At 37.2% G+C, this 22,535-nt stretch overlaps 4 protein-coding genes and 1 long non-coding RNA gene across 5 annotated transcripts; 3 read left to right on the top strand and 2 right to left on the bottom strand.

Annotated features, from left to right (window-relative positions):
* Positions 1 to 4,093: 4,093 nt before the first annotated feature.
* LOC110604576 (probable methyltransferase At1g27930) lies at positions 4,094 to 5,230 on the top strand. The gene has a single exon (XM_021742806.2). The coding sequence runs from the start codon at positions 4,244 to 4,246 to the stop codon at positions 5,138 to 5,140; it is 897 nt and encodes a 298-aa protein (XP_021598498.1). The 5' UTR covers positions 4,094 to 4,243; the 3' UTR covers positions 5,141 to 5,230.
* A 706-nt stretch (positions 5,231 to 5,936) lies between these two features.
* Positions 5,937 to 10,644, bottom strand: LOC110604509. Its single transcript, XR_006349273.1, has 3 exons — positions 9,851 to 10,644; positions 6,655 to 9,718; positions 5,937 to 6,223 (listed from the first exon to the last, which is right to left on the bottom strand). It is a non-coding gene; the product is annotated as an uncharacterized LOC110604509 (long non-coding RNA).
* Positions 10,645 to 10,987: 343 nt separating this feature from the next.
* On the bottom strand, positions 10,988 to 12,281 carry LOC110604508 (ribonucleoside-diphosphate reductase small chain). The gene has a single exon (XM_021742700.2). It carries the CDS (start codon positions 12,114 to 12,116, stop codon positions 11,127 to 11,129), a length of 990 nt encoding a protein of 329 aa, XP_021598392.1. The 5' UTR covers positions 12,117 to 12,281; the 3' UTR covers positions 10,988 to 11,126.
* Positions 12,282 to 15,194: 2,913 nt separating this feature from the next.
* On the top strand, positions 15,195 to 16,955 carry LOC110604945. Its single transcript, XM_021743227.1, has 2 exons — positions 15,195 to 15,733; positions 15,854 to 16,955. The coding sequence occupies exons 1-2, from the start codon at positions 15,195 to 15,197 to the stop codon at positions 16,953 to 16,955; spliced, it is 1,641 nt and encodes a 546-aa protein (XP_021598919.1).
* A 4,466-nt stretch (positions 16,956 to 21,421) lies between these two features.
* LOC110604681 (putative fasciclin-like arabinogalactan protein 20) lies at positions 21,422 to 22,447 on the top strand. The gene has a single exon (XM_021742947.2). It carries the CDS (start codon positions 21,422 to 21,424, stop codon positions 22,445 to 22,447), a length of 1,026 nt encoding a protein of 341 aa, XP_021598639.1.
* The last annotated feature ends 88 nt before the right edge of the window (positions 22,448 to 22,535 follow it).

Below are 22,535 nucleotides of genomic sequence, written 5' to 3' on the forward strand. Positions count from 1 at the left end.
TGTTGTTTTAGGGAGTTTAAGCTTGTTTGAGCTCCTTTGTGCATGGTTAAGGATGTATGCATGTGTTTGAGGAGTTGGATGCTTGTTTTGGGGTGTTTGGAAGGTTTGGGAGGCTTCAATGCATGAGAAGCTGAGTTCTGCCCTTCTGGGAAGAACTCAGGTTCGGCCGCCGAAGGTGGTTTCGGCCGCCGAACCTGCCTTTGAATGCAGGGATTGGCCGCCTAACCTTGCCCCCGAAAGTTGAGTTTTGGCTTGAAAGTAGACTTTCGGCCGCCGAAGGTAATGTTCGGCCGCCGAAAGTGCCTGACTTTCGTCTCTGGAGAGAGGGTTCGGCCGCCGAAGGTGCCGCCGAACCTGCCTGACTTTCGTCTCTGTCTGGGACTTTCGGCCGCCGAAGGTGCCGCCGAAAGTGCCCTGTCCAGCCTTTTCATGAGTGTTTTCTATGCATGTTTAAGTGATGCTTTAGGGGGTTTTTGGGGAGTTGTTTATGAGTTGTTTAGAGTATGTTTGGCACCTCACTGGAGTCCACCTGTGTAGGATCGGACCCGAGGAGCCGAGGTATTTAGCAGTGTTGGCTGCTTCAGAGTTAGTCCCGAGCTATCCAGAGGTGAGTGGAACTAAACCTAATGTTTTAAATTAAGAAATTAAATGTTTTAGAGCATGATCCATGCATCATAAAATGCCATGATATGTATTAGGTTGTTTTGCATTAGAACCCACGAATATGATGCATTGCATAATATGTTGTTGATGTGGATGGATGTTGGATGATCCTTAGCCCTCAGTATGAGATGAGATAATATGATATGATATGCCATGGTATGATATGAGACAGAAAGACCAGGTCGCTCCTGGTACTATGTTATGTGAGCGAACACTAGGTGAGGCCTAATCGCCCCTGGTGTAGTTGGACATGTTATGGTATGAGTTATGTAAGCGAATACTAGGTGTGGCCTCATCGCCCCTGGTATAGTTGGACATATTACGATATGTAGAGGGCTAATGGTGACAAATTCATCCTTGATGTGATATGTTTGTGTTGTGATGCATTCCATGAAAGCATAAAATAATGATAATAATCATAAAATGAATAATAATATACCTAAAAATGGAGGAATTAAAGCAAATGTTTTCATGTTTCTACTCACTGGGCTTTTTAGCTCACCCCCCTCCCCTAACCCCAGTTTTGCAGGGTCAGAGATAGTCAGGAGACCAGCAGGTTACTTCCATGGTCGTGTTTTTTTGTAATAGAATAGCAGTGGACATGATGTAATATAAGATTATGTATTGTTGTAAAAAGAGTTGTATTGTAATATGACCTTATGTTATATGTTCAGAGTTATGGTATTGTGCTTGGCCCGAGTTGGATAATCCCTTTGTACATGAGTTTTATTTTATGTTGTTTCATGTGATGGACCGAGTTTGACATAGGGTATGCTGACCCTAGGGGTTCTATGAGTTCAGTCATAGTGCATACACAGGTCAAACGGGTTAAAGAAAAAGTTTACAGCCTTATGTTTTAAAGTTTATGCTTATGTTGGATCATGTTTGGGATTATACCAGCTGTACAGGATGCATAGTAGGCTTGCTACGGGTCCCGGCGGCCTTATGCCGATCTGGATCCTAGCGCCGGTAGCGGTCCGGATTTTCGGGTCGTTACACAGATGCTTTGAGTAGGAGGGCTGCTCTGTTGATTACAGTTAATCAGGAGGTTGTAGGTTTTGAATTCCTGAAGGATTTGTATACTACAGATGATGATTTTGCTGATATATGGGCTAGAGTCCAGACTCACCAGCCTACTGATGGGTTCTTGATACATGATGACTTTCTTTTTAAGGAGAACAGGTTATGCATCCCTCGATCTTCCTTGCGGGAGAAGTTGATTCGCGAGATCCATGGAGGAGGTTTGAGTAGTCATTTGGGGCGTGACAAGACTATTGCTGGGTTGGAGGAGCGTTTTTACTGGCCTCAATTAAAAAAGGATACAGGTCGAATGGTTCAGAAGTGCCCAGTGTGTCAAACTCAGAAGGGACATTCGCAGAATACAGGCTTATACACTCCACTGCCTATTCCAGCCCATCCTTAGGAGGACTTGTCTATGGATTTTGTTCTTGGTCTTCCACGTACTCAACGTGGATCTGATTCCATTTTTGTTGTTGTTGACAGGTTCTCTAAAATGGCGCATTTCATTCCCTACAAGAAAACTAATGATGCTTCCCATGTAGCAAAACTGTTTTTCCAGGAGATTGTTCGCTTACATGGTGTCCCCAAAACCATTACTTGTGACAGAGATGTGAAGTTTCTAGCTCACTTCTGGGTGACTTTATGGAAACGCTTCGGGACTGAATTTCGATACAGCAGTGCTGCTCACCCCCAAACTGATGGACAAACTGAAGTGGTAAACCGCACGCTTGGCAGTCTTCTACGCTGCATCTGCAGTAACAAGAAAACTGCTTGGGATCTTGCTCTTGCCCAAGCAGAATTTGCTTACAACAGTGCGATTCACAGCTCCACAAAGATGTCACCATTTGGTGTTGTGTACAGGAAAGTCCCAGCGCATACAGTTGATTTTATTGCACTTCCCACAGGTTATCACAACCGTCTTGCAGCAAGCAACCTGGCAAAGCAGCACGTGGATGTTTTCAAGTAAGTACAACAATGCCTTATGGAAGCCAATGATAAATATAAAGCTACAGCTGATAAACATAGGCGTTTCAAATTCTTCAATGTCGGTGATCAAGTTATGGTGTATTTACGCAAGGAGTGTGGTGGAGGACAGAAAAAGCTTGACGCCAAGAAGATTGGTCCATTCCGGATCATTCAGAAGATTAATGACAATGCCTATGTTCTTGACCTTCCACATGAGATGAAAATTTCCAAGACGTTTAACGTGGCGGATCTATTTCAGTACTATCCTGCTGAAGACAACTCGAGGTCGAGTTCTTTACAAGTGGAAGGGAATGATATGGAACAATTAGACTCCTATTAGGATTAAGATTATTTTTGCATATTAGAATTTTATTTCTATTATAAATAGTCTCCCTTAACTATTAGGATTTTAGACTCCTATTAGGATTAGGATTATTTTTGCATATTAGAATTTTATTTCTATTGTAAATAGCCTCCCTTAGCTATTAGAATTTTAGACTCCTATTAGGATTATGATTATTTTTGCATATTAGGATTTTATTTCTATTATAAATAGGCTCCCTTGACTATTAGAAACTCACTTTTCAATTTTTTAAGAAATTTCAATAAGACTTTTCGTCTTTTAGTCTATTTTTTCTCTTATTTCGTCTTAACTAAACGATATTGATTATAACTCCTGACGGAGTCTAAATAGTCATGTATCATTTTCTATCTAATTTTCCGATCCAAACAAAGCTTAAGTGATAATAGCCACCATTAAGCTTTGATTCCCTTAACAATTTCACCTTACCCTCAATCTTTTTTTTTTTTTTTTTTGAAGATCAAAATATTTTTCAATCAAATTTAGGCACGAAAGTAATCTCTTCCCTGCTGGATAGTTATTAGGAGGATTCTCATGTTGAGGTTGTTGTTGATAAACCCTCACCTGTCAATTAAGCAAATACATAACATCCATCAATTGCAAATTAGTTACTTGATCACACAACGTCGGATTCAAATTCTAAAACTCAATCTTTTTCTTGTCGAGTCCAAACTTCTTGATGAAATACTATACTTACATCAAATATCATTTAATACAATCAATGAGATTTAGCACATTAATATTAAAATTATTTTAGAGCTGAAAAATTTTGAATTCAAACTCCGGTTATAGTAAATTATACTTAGAAAAATCACTTAATAATCTATTTACAGAATTAGTAATTAATTATTAGACAATTTAGAATTGACTTTTATTAAGTTAAATTTATTAAAATATGTTATATACTAAATTAAATAATTATATGTAAATTAGTGAATTAATTGTATACACTTAATCATTTACATGAGGTCAAATTAACTATTAGACTCATCCTTGGCCAATCATTCTCCAAAACAAGTGCCTAAGAGAATGCATGTCTCCATTTTTTAAAGTTAAGTATAGAATAGTGTTAGGCTTCATAAGTGGTGTGTGATAAATTAAGGCCATTTTTGTCTCCTCATTTGTTGTCCTTGTCCGTAAAAGGAGACCGCCTACTAACCATCCCTCTCCATTACATTTCTTCTTCTTCTTTGCATCTCTAAAGCAAACAAAAGAGGAAAAAAAAAAAAAACGATGAAGAAACCGCAAAATAGCTATACAGAGGTGAAGAGCCATCGTCCGTACATTGCAGAGAAGCCTTGGTTCATCGCTGTTCTCATTGCTGCCTCCTTCACCGCTGCTCTTCTCATCGCCGGGAGCTTTACAGGCTCATCTTCCCGCTCCTTCTTATGCTCCTTAACTGGCTCGTACCAAACATCAACAGCAGAGGACTACACAACCACCCCAACACAACTGGAAACCATTCTCCACTACGCCACATCGCGCGTGGTACCTCAACAATCAATAGACGAAATCACTCTTTCCTTTGACGTTCTCAAAACCCTAGCCCCATGCAATTTCCTCGTCTTCGGACTCGGCCATGATTCCCAAATGTGGAACTCACTTAATCCACGTGGCACCACCATATTCCTAGAGGAAGATCCAAAGTGGGTCCATGCAGTTGTCCAAGGAGCTCCATATCTACGCGCCTACGTCGTAAAGTACCCAACGCAGCTGAAAGAGGCCGACAAGCTTCTCTCATTTTACAAGAAAGAGAAAGAGTGCATGCCGCCGGACGTCCGCTTGAAAGGTAACACCCGGTGCAAGTTAGCGCTGAGCATGTTACCGGAGGAGGTGTTGAATAAAGAATGGGATGTGATAATGATAGACGCGCCAAGAGGGTATTTCGCAGAGGCACCGGGGAGGATGGGGGCAATATTTTCAGCTGCGGTGATGGCGCGTGGAAGAACGCGTCCGGGTGTGACTCATGTATACTTGCATGATGTGGATAGAAAGGTAGAGAAAACTTATGCAGAGGAGTTTCTGTGCAAGAAATATTTGGTGAAGGGTGTGCAGAGGCTTTGGCATTTTGAGATTCCACCTCTCTCTAATAGGAGCAGTAGTGATGCTGCTGCTTCTAGTTTTTGCTAAACTTGGAGATACAAAATTTTGTTTTGTTCTTCTTGACAAAAATTTTCATTTGTTAGTTTTGCCACCAATATAGAAAATTTTTATTTTATAATAATTACATTCAATATTTGCATTAAATTTGTACATTCCTTATATATACTTTAGTTAATTTTGCACGCAACGGTCAATCTTATATTAAATGCATTATTTTCTCAAGATGTAAAAATAAAATTTTCATATCAACAAAAACAATCAATAGTGGATCTTAGAAATAAAATTTTAAGTTGATTTTCAAGTGTTTTTGAAAATTTGAGTGGACAAAACTGTCAATTTGATCAATATTTAATAAAAAAAAAGTTAAAAGAAAAAACATATAAATTCAAGTAAGCCACATAAATAATTGTAGGGTGAATGGTATGCAAAACTATATATTATCACAAGGAAAAGCAAGGTTGCCCAAGTAGTTGCATCATTCAAACCGAGTGGCCAGCGTGCGATGATCCTTTCATGATAAAATTTTAATGAAAATTAAATGTATGGAAAATGAGATTTTTAAAAAAAAAAAATAAGAGGAAGTATTTTTCTTTAAAAATAATTTAATCCTTTGACGAATATATTTTATATTAATTAATTTTTGTGAATGCCTCAAAATGTTTACAGAAAATATTTTTAATAAAATAAATATTTTTGTATTGAGAATTTGACATTAATAACATTGCACTATCACTCAAAATTTTACTAATGAGAAAGAAATTAATTGATAAAATGGATGTATTTATAGTTTTGGTTACTTTCTGTAACTGCAAGGAAGTGGAAAAAAACTAAAAGAAATAAAATTTATATATATATGACAGTTGAATTAAGGACATTTCATTAAGAGAAAGGGTACATAGGCCTGTAACATGTGGGACTACGTCCAAATAGAAAAATAAACTCCAACAGTCTAAGGCTCATCAAACCCAACCCATAACACAAATACAAAAAAAAAAAAAAAAAAACCTAGAGGAGAGAGAGAAAGCGGGGTCAAACCCAAGAGTATATGGATCAGAAGGCAATCCGACCTAGCCCCGTTCTTTTTGCCATTTGCTAGCAGAGATCAACCACCTGAATATGGAGGATAGGAGAATGTAGTCAAGACTCCATATATAACAAATCTGAAATAATATGCGAAATGATGAGTTAATGCTCTAAACAAATTAAAGTACGACATTCTAATAAAAAATGACCAAGTGGGTTTTCTTTTCATCTTATCAGTGTAGTTAATAGCAGCAGTCAAAATAGTATATTTTAATCCTATCAATTAAGAGTATCATGAATTCATATCAAGTAATACTCCAGATAATTTTTCAACCTGCACCTGAATTTATTGTCTTCGAATAAGGATGAAAACAAATAAAATACCCTTATCTGAATGGGTAACAAGCATCTAATTTATAAAACTCCAATCCGATTCCAACCTGCATAATAAAATTTGATCGAATCAGACACTCATAGAGTGCATGATATAGATGCATATACTTGAAGAATAAGCTCACTTGTTTTAACTGACGAACAGATGACAACAACCAGACATCACGCTAATGAGTTGATGTTAGGGTCATTTACAGGCACGGTCCTCGCGCACTTAATCTGGTGGCTTGCCTCGCCAAATAAAAACTGCTCCTAATAGCCTCTGTTTGAGAACTGCTAGATAAAAAGTGGCAGTTACAACTGCAATTCCTGGAAGCTGAGGCCACCATGGAGAGAGGTGATGATACCTTTGTTCTAGTTCTAGATGCTCAATTGCTACTCCTGTGCCATTTCTTAAATGATGTAAACAAAAGTTTATTGCTTATGCAAGAAACTAGCATAAAACTACCAGTAAGAACCATCCGGTAAAAACAAAGCTGTGCTACTTGCTTCAGCGGTTTCTCGTTTCCTGCAGAGATATCAAGGTGGCTTCCACGGTTGAAGACTGTGTAGCCTATGTTAAAAGGTTACCAAAAAATAAAAAAAGAAAGAAAAGAAAAGAAGTTAACAATGGTCCAAATGGGAACAGCTAAGATAAGCACACTAGCACTATCATCGCCAAATGTTGACTCTAGAGGCAAAAAGTAATAATTGAATTTACATGGCTTTTGCAGGATGTTTAGAACGTCAATTTCAAGTCTATAATTATATAATAAAAGAAAAAATTATATAAGGAATCCAAGAAATAGGGGATAAAATTCAATACTCCAGAGCAAATTTTCAGTATATATGCAAGCATATGCTGCAAAAAGAAATTGCTCTGAGAGTGCATACCAAAATTTAGTCTGCTACATTGAAACTATGCTAACTGATATATGAATTCTAATCTTCCTGGGAATATATAAAGGAGAAACTCTCCTACAAATGATATCCTCATTTTGTTCTGATGGTAAAACTGATGCCTCACTGACAAAATCAGCAGTTTGAATCTGCTTGTGTAATTGAATAACAAAATATCCATTTTAAGATTGAAAGAGGCCCTTTGTATTGCAAAATAATACAACTGGTCTCTAAACTAAATTTTAGAATAAGAATTTTAAGACATTCAAAAAACACAAAAAAGAAAGAAAACATGAAGTTGAATGTGTCCTAATTCAGTTTCCACTAGATTAAATCAATCCTCTTGTAGAGCATATAAATATTTATCACAGACAGGCATGTAACTTTCCAATAATTGCAGATTGATCATCCAGGTGAGATTTACGCATGTACTTTAGCATCTCCATTTGCTGAAATTAAAAATAAAATCATCTTGCACCATTTAGCAACAACCTTCAACCAAACTCACGCCAAAATGTAGCTAGACACTATCTGTTCCAGTAAATTTTGTTGATTGTGCATTATTTCAGCAAACTCATCTGGTCCAAGCTCAGCTTCATCATAGGCCACCTCTCCACTGTCAATTGATGAATATCAACAGTGGACCATACAGAATCAGATAATCTAATATGTAAATACAGTGTTTCAATTCATAAATACAAGGACAATAGATCATTACAAACAAGATGGGATTTTCATTTCCTTCACCAACTTACAGTACACCCAGTGACGATCAATATACAAACATATAACTTAACAAATGTCAAGAACAGTGACAAGATATTGTAAAATGATCAGGCATGCATTGAAACTGATACACCAGGAAATAAAAGAAAGGGGTGGGGTTGGGGCAGGAATGATGTAACTCAGGCAGAGCAGCAGCCGCAACAGTGAGGGGCTAAGCAGCAGTGTTGGCAGAGAGAAGGTGAAAGAGAAAATAGAGACGAGGAGCCCTACAGAATATACAAGTTATTTGTCTTCAGTAGCCTTGTAAGTATCAATGTGATATCACTGTACTTGGCTGTAACTTGAATTGCATCTAATTGTTAGAGAATATAGAAGATAGATCTTAGGTTAAATTCCATCCCACCCTCTTCATTCCTCCCCCCTCCCCTATCCCTGCTGGCAAAAGACTGACAAAGGAGAAGAATGGAGATGGATTGTGGTATTATTCATAGCACTTGCATTAATATGTAATTATCTTTTGAAATCTTTAACAATATTCTATTTCTGTCCGTACTATGAATATGAACTTCTACAATGAGAGGAAGGTAAGCCAAATTTTGACTAAGAAAATCAAAATGATACTGGATTTTGGAGAGAATGCTATAAGCTCAAGATTTCATTCAAATCCTTGATTAGGAAAAAAAAAAAAAAAGAAAAAAAAAAGAGAAGAGAGTAGAAGCTAATAAGACAGCAAACAACTGAATAACAGAAAAGTCAAATTTTTGGATGATTATCAAGGACCTAATTTCAAATAACCATACCATTGACAGCAGAGATTGGAAAGAACATGTGTGCACTCATAACAGGACACAAATAAGACAAGGGGTTTTTCCACATGGGAGACACAACACAATAGAATTTTAAACTACACAAAATGTCATACAAGCTACCACAAAAAGATGAAATTCATAGATGATTACTATTTGATTGCCGTGTCAAAATCACTGCCTCAGAAAACTACATTAAGAAGACTCAACGTCGAGGGGTTACCTTGCAACAAATTTATAGAAGCAAATTATCAAATCATAATCATTCCCATAAATCATACTCACTTTTCCCAGGCTTGAAATGCCAAAACATCAATATGCAATTGTGAGAAAGTAGCTTTAATGATACTGTGCAAGAACAACAAAATAGCCATCAGAAAGCTTCCCTGCCAGTCAAAGTAACAGAAAGTAGCTCTTTCATTGTCAAGAAAGACAGCTTAAAAACTAAAAGTTCACAGCATCATGACTAGGAACTATCAATTAAGAATGTCTCACTTTGACATACGAACCTTAGGACATGACATTGCTGCGCACAGTTCTTACAATTCCTTGTAAGAACTCACTGTTTCAAGCTATACTTTTCATCCCAGTTTTCAAAAGAAGTGATGAAAGTGTAAAGATATAAGATAATGAAAACCCAGAGCAAGATTGTGTACACTCTCCATCAACCTACAAAACTTATGAATTACCTTAAAGTACACTTTCCATCAACCAACAAAACTTACGCACTATCTTTAACTTTGCCAAGAGCACGAGTGAGGCAGCCCACTTCTTCCACCTACAAAGATGAATAACAATATAGAGTGATTCTTTTCACATGTAGATATGCAAAGCATATTCATAGCAAATTCAATATCATTACTGGCATTATGCTCATAGAGTCCCATGAGAACAAATTGAACAAACTGACCTCACACTCAATCAAAAGGATCATAAAGCATGGCATTGAATTGCTTTCAGCCTGAAGTGCAGTAGCTTAGGTCACCATATGCGATTATGGATTTCTAAACTTGCAGCCATTTGGAGTTTGTCTGAATAAGAGAATGATCGGAGCAAGACTATGCCAACTAGCTTCAATAGCTTGTAAGCTCAGCCCATGTAAAATAAGGCAAATATGCACCTCACGTTTACATGCATAGAATTCAAAAGTTAGAGGTATTGCTTCTACTGTTCTACATTTTTACTGGCCAAAATGGCAGTAATGCAAGCAAAGAGAATTTCTCACCTAGTGCATCATCAAACAGAAAGAAACTCACCCATTCCCACCTCCCAAAATATGGCTTCCTGGATTGCAGTGTTAACAGCAGCAGATTCCTGCATAAATGATTTTCAAGAATCAGCAGAACCAAATAGATGAAATATGAAATGCTTAATTAGCCAACTACCCAAAGGATCACTTAATCAAAGAGGTAAAACTTATCGCAACAGCAATCAAATAAAATATATTGCCAATTTTCATGCCCGAAACATAATGAGAAAATAAAACAGCAGGTAAAGCAAACTTCAATAAAATCTATGCACGTGCAATTTTCCATTCACGTCATCAGCATTTATTTTTCATTCACGGCCCAATATATCCAAACCTGTTCTTCATTCACTGCATATGCAATTTTTCTTCCTTACACCCGAATAAGATCCAAAAAAGGGATGATAATATTTCATACGAAGGGGAAGGTAAGGTTAAGGGAAAGAGTAAAACTATGTAAGACTACCAGGCTGAGGACTGAGTGTAGAGAAGCGATCGTAGAGAAGAATCAACTGTTCTCTTTACAGCGTTTCAGAGCTATGTAGCCGCATAACCGGGAGCCATTTTCGACACTTAGCAATGGAATGGCTCCGCAATCTCTCTTTTTCAACAAGAAATAGTGATTAACGGGGGGACAGAATTGCATTTACCTAAAGGGCGTCGCTTCCTGCACAGATTTCAGAAATTTCCTTCCTTTCTGTAATCCAATTAAGAGATTTACAGATAAACAAACCCATTATCAACTGCTTACAAATCTCCCAATTAATTAGTAGATAAAACAAAATAAAAAAATAACAAATATCACGAAATTTATCCCTTTTTATTAATTTCACAGACTAAGGAAATAAAGGTGAACGGACAAATAAAAAACAAAAAATAAAAGATGACATGTAGAAACCTAACAGCTTTTAAATACAACAAAATCAAGCCATTAAAGCTCCTAGAAATCCTCATCCATCTTAAACACATGGGTTCCACCATTTCCATTAAGACTAGACATAACAGCTGCCTTCTGGTACTCTCCAACTCTCTTCTCAAAGAAATTCGTCTTCCCTTGCAGCGAGATCAACTCCATCCAATCAAAAGGGTTAGCCACATTGTATATCTTCCCGCATCCAAGTGCATCCAACAACCTATCAGCCACGAACTCAATGTACTGGCTCATCAGTTCCCCGTTCATCCCTACCAACGCACAGGGAAGCGCGTCGCACACAAATTCCCTCTCAATATCCACTGCGTCTCGCACTATCCCCTTCACACGCTCCTCGCTCAACTTCTTCCTCAACAGTCCGTATAGCAAACACGCGAAATCGCAGTGCAAGCCTTCATCTCGAGAGATCAACTCGTTTGAAAATGTTAATCCAGGCATGAGTCCCCGCTTCTTTAGCCAAAATATTGCGCAGAAGCTTCCAGAGAAAAATATCCCCTCCACACAGGCAAAAGCGATCAGCCTCTCAGCGAAAGTCTCCGAACCATCAATCCACCTGAGAGCCCACTCAGCCTTTTTAGCCACACAAGGAACGGTATCGATGGCATGAAACAAACGATTCTTCTCATTGGAGTCTTTGATATAAGTCTCCAACAAAAGACTGTACATCTCAGAGTGAATATTCTCAATAGCGATTTGGAATCCATAAAAAGCACGAGCCTCAGCTACCTGAACTTCCTTCATAAAACGGCCAGCGAGATTTTCAAGAACTATACCATCAGAGGCAGCAAAGAAGGCAAGAACATGGGTGATAAAGTGCTTCTCATCGGAAGTTAGGGTTTCCCAATGGCGGAGATCTTGAGAGAGATCGACCTCCTCGGCAGTCCAAAAGGATGCCTCGGCTTTCTTGTACATCTCCCATATTTGTGGATATTGAATTGGGAACATACAGAAACGATCTGGGTTTGGGGCGAGGAGCTGCTCTTCTGGGATGGCAGGCATTTTTAGGGAAAATTCGATTGGGGATTTTCTAGGAGAAGAGAGATTGAGAATTTTGCTTGAAGTTGGTAGGTTAGATCTGAAGAGAGGCTGAGGGTTTGGCTTGAATTTATAGGGGAGAGAAGAAGAGGGGAATTTTTGAATGTTGAATTTCAAGAAGAGGTAGAGCGGGGGAATTGAATTTTTTTTTATGAGAAGCTTGCGGGAGACTGAACTCGAAATTGAGAAGACAAAGGGGCAATTTGGTAATTCGACATTTTTTCCTATTTATTTCGCAGTCCAAATATGGACTTTCATGGAGGATTCTTTGGTCATTTTGCAGATAATTGTTGTAAATTTACAGAAATATAATAATATGCGATTTTGGAATGTAGTTTATTTTGGTAAAAATGAAAAAACGTCAAGGGCTTAATGGGAAAGTTGTTTTTTTTTTTAAATTTTAAACCGTTAAGAAGATTTATCGTTTCGTGGGAGGGGAGCGAAACTTGAGAAGGAAGCTTTCGGTTTATTTATTTAAAAAATAAACTAAATAAAAAAAATGGGCGGGAGGAGTATTGGCGCGCTTTTCTTTTTCTTTGAAAATGGATCAGCTTGGCTTGTGGTGGTCGATAGAGGCATGTGTGTCGTCACGCGCCTTCCACGTTTTTCTTTTACCGTCCGCGTGCTCAACCCTAGTTTTTCAAATGTCGATGCACACGGCAATACTGTTTTGAGAAGGAAAATAAAATTTATCTTTAAAATGTTAATTTTTCAGGAATTTTATTTACTTTATTTTGTTAAAGTTTATTAAATAATATTGGAACTCAAACCGAATTTTCCATTCTTTAAATTTTTTAGAATCGAAATTATAGTTGAATTTCAGTTCAATTTTAATTCAGTTTTAATTTTTATTTTTATTTCAAGTTTCGATAAAATTCTGATTTGATTCTCAAATCATGTATTTCAATATTTTTTTTTGAAATAAAGATTTAAAAATTTATAGAATAGGAGTATTCGGTTTAAATTAAAAAATTAAATAAAGTGAATTAACTTAAAATTTTAATTCAATTTTTTATTTATTTCGATTCGATTTGATTTTTAATTTCAAAAATTTCAGTTATTTTAATTCGATTCGATTTTGATCAGAAAAAATCAAATCAAATCGATTAGTAATAATAATATATTATTTTCAATAATATAAAGATATTAGATTATATTAATATTAAAAATATTCTAATTAAATTTTAAAATATTAAAAATAAAGGGTAAAAAATAAAAAAAAATATTAAAAATTCAAACCGATTAAATCGAATAGAATCAAAATGCATCAGATCGGTTCAGTTCAGTTCGATTTCTTATTAATTTAATTCAATTTTTATAAATACTAAAATTTTGATTTTCAGTTTATTCGGTAAAACTGAATCGACCGAATGTTCACCTCTAGAAATTTTGAGAATAGAATCTGAAATCTCTCAGATTTACTCAGATACACTTATTATTAGGTTAAGTATGTGAGCGCAACATATTTTCAACATTAAAATATATAATTATAATGGTAATGGTATTATTTATATTAAATTAATAAATTTTATATTAAAAAATAAAATAATATCAAATTAATAAATTTTATATTAAAAAGTAAAATAATATCATATTGTCATGTAATATTTGATTACAGTGGGACTTCAAAAGCTCGGATTTTGGTGAAATCTATGTTAAAATAATTTGGTTTGAGTTCAATTCAAGGTGCGGTTTTATATTTTATGAAAGTCCAAACTCGATAGACCAGACTGGACTGAAATACATCTGCGAGAGTTTCAATCCCACATATACATCGGTCTACGTGGAACAACAGACCCCATAACGCCCAAGATCATGTCTTAGAGACACTCGGTTCAGATAGACCGGACTGGACTGAAATACATCTGAGAGAGTTTCAATCCCACATATACATCGGTCTACGTGGAACAACAGATCCCATAACGCCCAAGATCATGTCTTAAAGACACTCGGTTCAGATAGACCGGACTGGACTGAAATACATTTGAGAGAGTTTCAATCCCACATATACATCGGTCTACGTGGAACAACAGACCCTATAACGTCCAGGATCATGTCTTAGAGACGCCACATGAAATTAAATGGTTGCCTGATTAAATAAAAGGTTATAGTATCTCCGTATGTCCGACCAGTGAGAATATAAAAGGAAGGTACTAGCGTCAGACGATGGTTACATGACACTATAAGGCAAAAAAGTAAAGAATAAAAAGATACATAAGGAAAATAGAACCCAATCTTATCAAAATATATTATGAGCCTAATCTCTAACGGGATCTCATATATCAAGTGGCGCCATCTATGAGAACGAAGGAGATCTTATTGTCACAGAAGTTCTCATTCTCATTTCACTCGCTGAGATCCACATGGTCAATCATGGCGAAAACCATACTGGAAACACTCAAACCACTTGAGCTCAACTCAGGAAGGTCCACAATTCTCATTTTCTAGCCCAACCGCCCCAGTAAATCAGCTACCCATGCTATTTAACTCTTCACCAAGCTCAGCCGGGACCATGCTCAAACTACCCTATATAACCAAGAATTGCAAAGTATGACTCTCTAGCTATAAAATATTGCCCACTAGCTAGGCCAAATGTTACAGGAGAGAGGGCTCAGTGCCCCGTTGAGCATACCGCCTGTAGTCAAGGGGCTCAACACCAATGAGTCCCAACTCACATTGAAATATCAAATCCCTCAATATAACAATAGGAGGACAGATGACGGAGATGGAGAAGCCAATCGAAGAATGAGTCAACAACCCAATCTAGAGACAGGATAGTGAGGGAGCTTATCAAGAATGATGGGGCTGAGAATTACTCTTCTGAACCAGTAGAAAGGTCGGAGAGTGAAGAACTACAAAGAAACTACTGCCTGAAGAAGAGGCCTAAAAGGGAAGATGCAAACGTAGATCAAAAGTTAGAAAGAACAAATATTGATAGATTTGGGAGCACGAGACAATAGTAGTCCCCTATTGCCAATCTCATCGCCGTTTGTGAGATGGGTTCAATAAGAAACTATACCAAATAAATTCATGATGCCAACTATGGCAGCCTATGACGAGACGAGAAACCCTCGAGAGTATGTCTTGAACTACAAAACATTCATGGAGTTGCAGACTCATTCAGATGCCCTGATGTGTAAGGTCTTCCCCACCACCTTAACAGGACCAGCTAGGGCATGGTTTAATAGCTTGGAGCCGGAGAGCATCAAGAACTTTATAGACTTGGCCAGTGTGTTCATCAACAGATTCATTGTCGGACTTCCTGTGAAAAGAAAAATGAGCTACTTAGAAATTATGCGGCATAGGGGCAATGAGTCCCTGAGAGAGTATGTGGCCAGATTCAACTCTGAAGCTTTGCAAATACCCAAGATAGATGAGGGAAGGGCAGTAGAAGCCATGCAAAAGGGTACAACCTACCTGGAGTTCTTTGGGTGGTTGTGCAGGAAGCCCCCTACTACTCTGTCAGAGCTGATGAAAAGGACAGAGAAATATATAAGGCAGGATGATGCCTTGACAACTAGCCGATTTGCCATGGATGACAGAGAAAGAGGCAAGGTTGGGCAGGATAAGAGACTAGACAGGTTAGAGTGGAGACAGGACCGAGGATCGGAGGCATTGAACAAACAGCGATAGGAAAGAAAAGAACAGAGAACTTATCAACCCCGGCTCCCTACTAAAATCACTCCCCTAAACGTGTCTAGAGTCGAAGTGCTTGTAGCAGTCCAGGACAAAGACTTCGTGCAATGGCCCAAGCCAATGAAAGCAAAGGCAAGCCGGAGGGACCCGAATAAATATTGTCAATACCATAAAGCACATGACTATGGCACAAACGACTGCTGTCAGTTAATAAATGAGATAGAAAGGCTGATTAAGAGAGGCCATCTTCGAAATTTTTTGAAAAAGCTAGAGGGCCAGAGGCAACAGCAAGGTGCAGCTGGAGAAAGGCCCAAAAGACAGATCAGGGCACCAATAAATGACGACTCTAGTAAAATAATCAACATGATTGCAGGAGGGACTGGAGGCTATATGAGCAAGAGAGGAAAGAAAAGAGGCAGAAACAAAAATGAAAGTGGTGCAAAGGTGATGCAAGTCACTGAGCACTCCCTAATAATCATCTCTTTGTCCTCAAAGGATGCACGAGGGGTGCAGATGCCCCACGATGATACCTTGGTTATTGAGGCAGTCATCCATAACTTTAGGGTTCGTAAGGTGCTAGTGGATGATGGTAGTAAAGTAAATCTATTACCCTATCGGGTCTTTCAGCAGAGGAATATACTCGAGGAGCATCTCATGAGGGACCAAGTCCCAGTCAAAGGGATAGAGGGAACCTCAGTAGCAGTGGAAGGAAAAGTAAAAGTAGCATTCACTCTAGGGGAGTCACCCCTGTCACGGACTCACTATACAGTTTTCCTAATAGTGAAATTACCTCTGAGTTACAACGCCATCCTGGAAAGATCGATGCTGTATAATTTTGAAGCGATGACCAGCATTCGGTATCTAAGCGTGAAGTTCCCAACAAAGGCAGGGGTCAAAATCATTCAGGGAAGGCAGGAGGAGACCCAAGCTGTATACCTAGCCATGGTAGATGAACAATGTGCCCAGTCCGAGGAGATGATCCCTGAAGTTATGAAAGTCAGAGATGAGAGGAAGGAGGCTAAGACTGAGCCTGTGGACAAGTTGGAGACCTACTCACTATTTGGAGAAGAAAGCGACAATACCTTCAGCATTAATTCGAGCCTAGAAGAAAGCCAAAAGGAAGCTGCGATGGCCTTAATCCGGGGGCATGTCTCAAGCTTCGCTTAAAAGCCATTAGATATACCGGAGATTGATCTCTAAGGTGATGACCCATAAGCTAAACGTCTTCCCCGATGCCAAGCCAGTGAAATAGAAAAAGAGAATCTTCGGGAAAGAGAAGTAATAGGTCACGGGGGAGGAGGTCCAGAAATTAGAAGATGTCGGATTTATTAGGAAAGTAATGTACCCATAGTGGTTAGTAAAAAAGGCTAACAGGAAATATAGGATGTATATAGACTTCACCGACTTAAACCAAGTCTACCCAAAAGATTGTTATTCCATTTATGATATTAATAAAATGGTCGATTCTACGGTTAATTTTGATTACTTATTGTCTCTGGATGCTATGTCGGGTACGATCAAATCCCTATGGACAAGTCAGATGAAGAGAATACCTCATTCATAACTGAAGACGAAACATATTGCTATAAGGCTTTGCCTTTTGAGTTAAAAAAATGTTGGGGCAACATACTAGCGATTGATGAACAAAATCCTCAAAAACCAAATAGGGAGGAATGTAGAGGTGTACATTGATAACATGATAGTTAAAAGCCAAACTTTCCAGCAACATCTGACTGACCTAAAAGAAGTCTTCTAGGTACTACAGTAATACATAATGAGGTTGAATCCTGCAAAATGCACTTTCTTCATTAGATAAGGAAAATTTTTGGGCTACATAGTCAGTGAAAAAGGCATGGAGTCGAACCCAGAAAAGGTAGAAGGCATATTGAATATGCCTGAGCCGACCTATGTAAGGGATGTACAAAGGTTCACAGGAAGAATAGTAGCACTTAACAGATTCATGTCTAGGTCTGTAGAGAGATGCTTACCCTTTTTCAAGAAGTTAAGGAAAGTCCTGAATTTTTAATAGTCGAAGGATTGCCAAGACGCCTTCAAGAACCTTAAGGAATATCTCAGCTCTCCACACATGCTTAGTAGTCCCTTGGTGGGGGAATAACTGTTAATCTACTTAGTTGCATCAGAATAGGTAGTGAGTGTAGTACTGATAAAGGAAGAGACAAGGATTCAGAAGCCGATCTTCTATGTCAGCAAAGTACTAAAGGATGCTGAGGTCAAGTATAGGAACATAGAAAAGTTGGCATTCGCTTTGTTGCTAGCAATAAGGAAGTTCAAGATATATCTGAAAGACCACTAAGGAGTAGTGAAGACTAATTAGCTTTTGAGAAAGATCTTACACAAGCTTAAAACTTCAGGGTGGATGCTAGCATGGTCAATGAAAATTAGCCCATACTGTCTCATTTATTAACCCAGGACAACAATCAAAGTGCAGGCATTGGCTGACTTCATAGTTAAATGTTCCTTCAACATGGTTGGGAAGTGACTGAGTGGCGCGCTGCCAAGTTTAGTGGAAGAAGGGGAGGGGAGTCAACACCAGTATGAATTCATGTAGAATCTGTATGTAGATGAGGTATCAATCTCCACAAGTAATGGGTGGGAATTCTTATGAAAGGACTTGATGAGTTCAAAGTATGTTATGTCCTATGCTTCGGGTTTCCAGCGTCTAATAACATGACCAAGTACAAAGCTCTTCTGAATGGAATGCAGATAGCCTCAGAAGTGGGGGTAACCGACCTTAGAATAAACAGCGATTCACAGTTGGTAGTGAACCAAATAATAGGGGTATACCAAGCAAAAATCCGGTCATGCAAAAGTACTTAGCTAAAGTATGAGTTTTGGAAGCCGAGCTCAGTGAGTAAAAAATTATAGTTGAATACAGATGAATACCTTGAGAGGAAAATGAAGAAGCTGACATGCTCAGCAAACTGTCTGTAGAAAAGCTAGAGCAACTCCCGGATGAAGTATACGTCCAGCAAATCGACATTTCTACTTTTGAAAAGCCAGCCTCCTGTATATAAGTTAATAAGAATAAAGCTAGATGACTTCATACCTTGAATACTTCGAAACCGAAAAATTGCCCGAAGACAAAGCAAAAGCTTAGAGAATTGCAGCTAAAACCGCTAATTACCATGCAGTAAAAGGGACTTTATATCAGAGAGGGAAGTCTAACACGTGGTTAAGGTGTGTAGGGCCAAAAGAAGCATTTAGAATAATCTAAGAAGTACACCAAGGAGTCTGCATAATTCATGAAGGAGCAACCACGTTAACGAATAAGATTTTTTGGCAGGAATATTACTGGCCAACAACAAAGAGAGAAGCCGGAGAATTTATGAAAAAATGTGATGTTTGCTAAAGGTTTGCAATGCAATCAACAGTCCAGCTACGCCACAGTCAAGCATATCCATTCTGTGGCCTTCTCACGGTGGGGGATAGACATTCTGGAGCCATTCTCTAAGACCCTGGGACAAAAGAGATTCGTGATCGTAGCTGTGGGATATTTCTCTAAATGGCCCAAAGTAGAGGTTGTGTCCATCATCACAGCTCGAAAAATGATAGATTTTGTGTGGGACAACATCGTCTGCCGGTTTGGGGTACCCAGGATACTCATATTAGACAGCGAGAAGCAATTCAACTGTAACTCTTTTTGGGATTTTACAAGAAACATGGGTATATGGTATAAGTTTTTCTCGGTAGCTCATCTGCAGACAAATGATCAAACCGAGGTGACAAATTAAGCTATCCTATACAGATTGAAGAAATGGACAGATGATGCTAAAAAGAATTGAGCATCTGAGCTCCACAGCATCTTGTGGGCACTTCGGACTACACCTCGGACATCGATAGGAGAAACCCCATTTGTGCTAGCATTTGGGACAGAAACGCTAGTTTTCATAGAGTTGTAGATCCCTACATACCGGGTTCAGTTCAATGATGAAAACACAAATGATGAGAAATTGAGGAGCAACCTGGATGCCCTAGAAAGGACAATTTCGAGTCACCAAAGTCATTAGGTCGGAAGTATACAGAATAGAATATGTACAGGGAAATCTAGAACCTCACGCCTGGATCATATAGCATTTTAAGAGATATTTTTTATAAAATGTATAATGTAACTGTTACAGTGAGAATTTAAATAAAAATATTATTTTCTACTCTCAAAATACTTATGAAAAGTAAGAAAGACCTCAATGAAGTAGGTGACCGGTCTTGAAAATAAGACTGTCGGCACTATAAAACCGGTTGAGTAAATAAAAATTTCAATAAGGTAGGTGATCGATTTCGAAAATAAAACCGTCGGCATCATAAAACCAATTGAAAAAAATGAAGATTTCAATGAAGTAAATGACTGGTCTCGAAAATAAAATCGTCGGCACCATAAAACCGGTTGAGGGGATGAAAACCTCAATTGACTTTATTCATATCAAATTAAAAAAATATTATAATTAGAGATTTAACTATTGGTAAAATTAATTTATTTTAAGCTACATTGTTTAAATTAATTAGAGTGTTTATATATATTTAAAATTTATTAATTCTTATTATACTTAAATACTTTTTAGATGAGTTTTTTTATTATAATTCAAATTAAAACAATTTTATAAAAGGAAATCATTTAAAAAAAAGAAATAAAAAATTACTTTTTCCATTTGGTTGATCCATTTTATAAAAAAAATTAATTAAAAATAGAAATTTATAATTATGATAAAAATGTAACACCATTTAATATAATAGAATTAAAATTTTTTGTTATCTATTAATTTGACAATAAAACATATATTAGTTAATTAAATATATATTAATCATTAACTTATTCCAAATTTACTTTCATAATTAATTTATAAAATTTTATCTCATATTTTAAATAACACATCAACTGTTGTGTAATTTAAAAAATTATGAAAATAACATATATCAACTAATAAAAAGTATAAATTTAATTAATATATATATCAAACACAAAAATTTTATGGTAATTCGGCTAATACAACCTATGTCCACATTTTTAAAAATATTATTTAAATTTTTACTTCATTAACACTCTTTTAACATAGGCAAGATAATAATCTTTTTACAATAATAAATAATCTTTAAAATTTTAAAATTACAATATTTTAATTTATATAATTTATGGGAGAAACTGAATAGCTAATAATTTAAAAATAGAGAATTAATTAATATGTTTTTTTTAAATAACAAATTAAATAATTAATTTTACTAAACCATACTAACTAAATGCTAATTTTCCAAACAAATCAATGAAAGCAAACTTTGATTGGAAACTTATTGAAATAATTTATAAAATGGATGGTGTGTTGTTTTTAAGGACTAAATAGTAATTTAATTTTTAAAATTAATGAAAAATGAATTCGACGACATGAGGAACAGAAGCAAAATTATAAGACTAAACAGTCTAATTTTCAAAATATAAGGATCAAATTATTACTATTGATAAATTTGTATGATTAGATAGTAATTTTCCGACAATTTTTAAGTTATTGTAGCATTTTCACAAACTATCAACACCGGTCAGCCTTGCCGCCAAAAGCTTGCCACGGCTGCTCTGCTTGAAAAACAGAAGCAAGAAAACCAGAGCATCTTCTGACAGCTCTGTTTCTATGGCATCCTTGCTCATCTTTCTCTTCATCCTTCTTGTCTCGTTTTCTTCTGCTCTTACATCTTCTACTCCTTCGTTTCTCGATGCCTTGGACATCCTCTCATCATCTGGGTATCTCTCTATGGCACTAACCCTTCAAATCACATCTAAATCGTTCAATCTTGATTCATCGGCTACAACCATCTTCGCTCCCTGTGACTCTGCGTTTCTAAGATCTGGGCAACCTTCCATTCATGAACTCCAATATCACATCTCACCAGTGAGACTCACCATGGATGGCCTCAACGCTCTTCCTGTTGGTACAAAAATACCCACGCTATTGCCAAATCAATCCTTGATTGTCACTTCCTCTTCCTCGACTTTTAATCCCAAGTTGTCCATTAATGGTGTTTCGATTCAAGAATTGGCCATTCTTGATAATGGGTCTACGGTGATATATGGGATCAATCAGTTCTTTAACTATTCTTCCGAGATTTCTCTTAATTTGGCACCAGCAACGAGTCCTAGTTCAATTACTGAGAAAGGGTCATCTGTGCTTGGCGTTGATTCTTTTGGTCCCGCATCGGATTTTCTAATGTCTAGAGGTTATTCAATAATGGCCACATTTCTTGATTTGCAGCTGTTCGGGTTTATGAATCAAACCATGTTGACAATTTTCACTCCAGTTGATGAAGCGATTGAAGAATATGCGAAGAATGTTAGTGATTACTCGTTGGTATTTCGAGGACATGTTCTTCCTGGTCTGTTTTCATGGCAGGATTTGGTTGGATTAAGAGATGGAACAAGCTTGCAAACTTTTTCAGGAGGGTTGATGATTAATGTTTCTAGGTCTGGTGATGTGCTTGTTCTAAATGGGGTTTTAGTTATTTTTCCAGACATGTACTATAGTGAGAGGCTGATTATGCATGGCCTTATGGGGTTGCTTATTTCAACACCAAAGGAGGAGACGTTAGGAGATTCTTTCTCAGCACTTAATGGAGAAGATAATCTTAATCAACCTGATTATGGTGCAGATAATGCTCTATGAATGATCTGGTTCTCTGAGATCATGTTTACCTGCACCATCAATGGGTACACAAATCATTTCACCTGATGTAAAGATACTGTAAATTTTG

This window comes from Manihot esculenta, chromosome 17 (assembly GCF_001659605.2).
Source record: "Manihot esculenta cultivar AM560-2 chromosome 17, M.esculenta_v8, whole genome shotgun sequence".
NCBI lineage: Eukaryota > Viridiplantae > Streptophyta > Magnoliopsida > Malpighiales > Euphorbiaceae > Manihot > Manihot esculenta.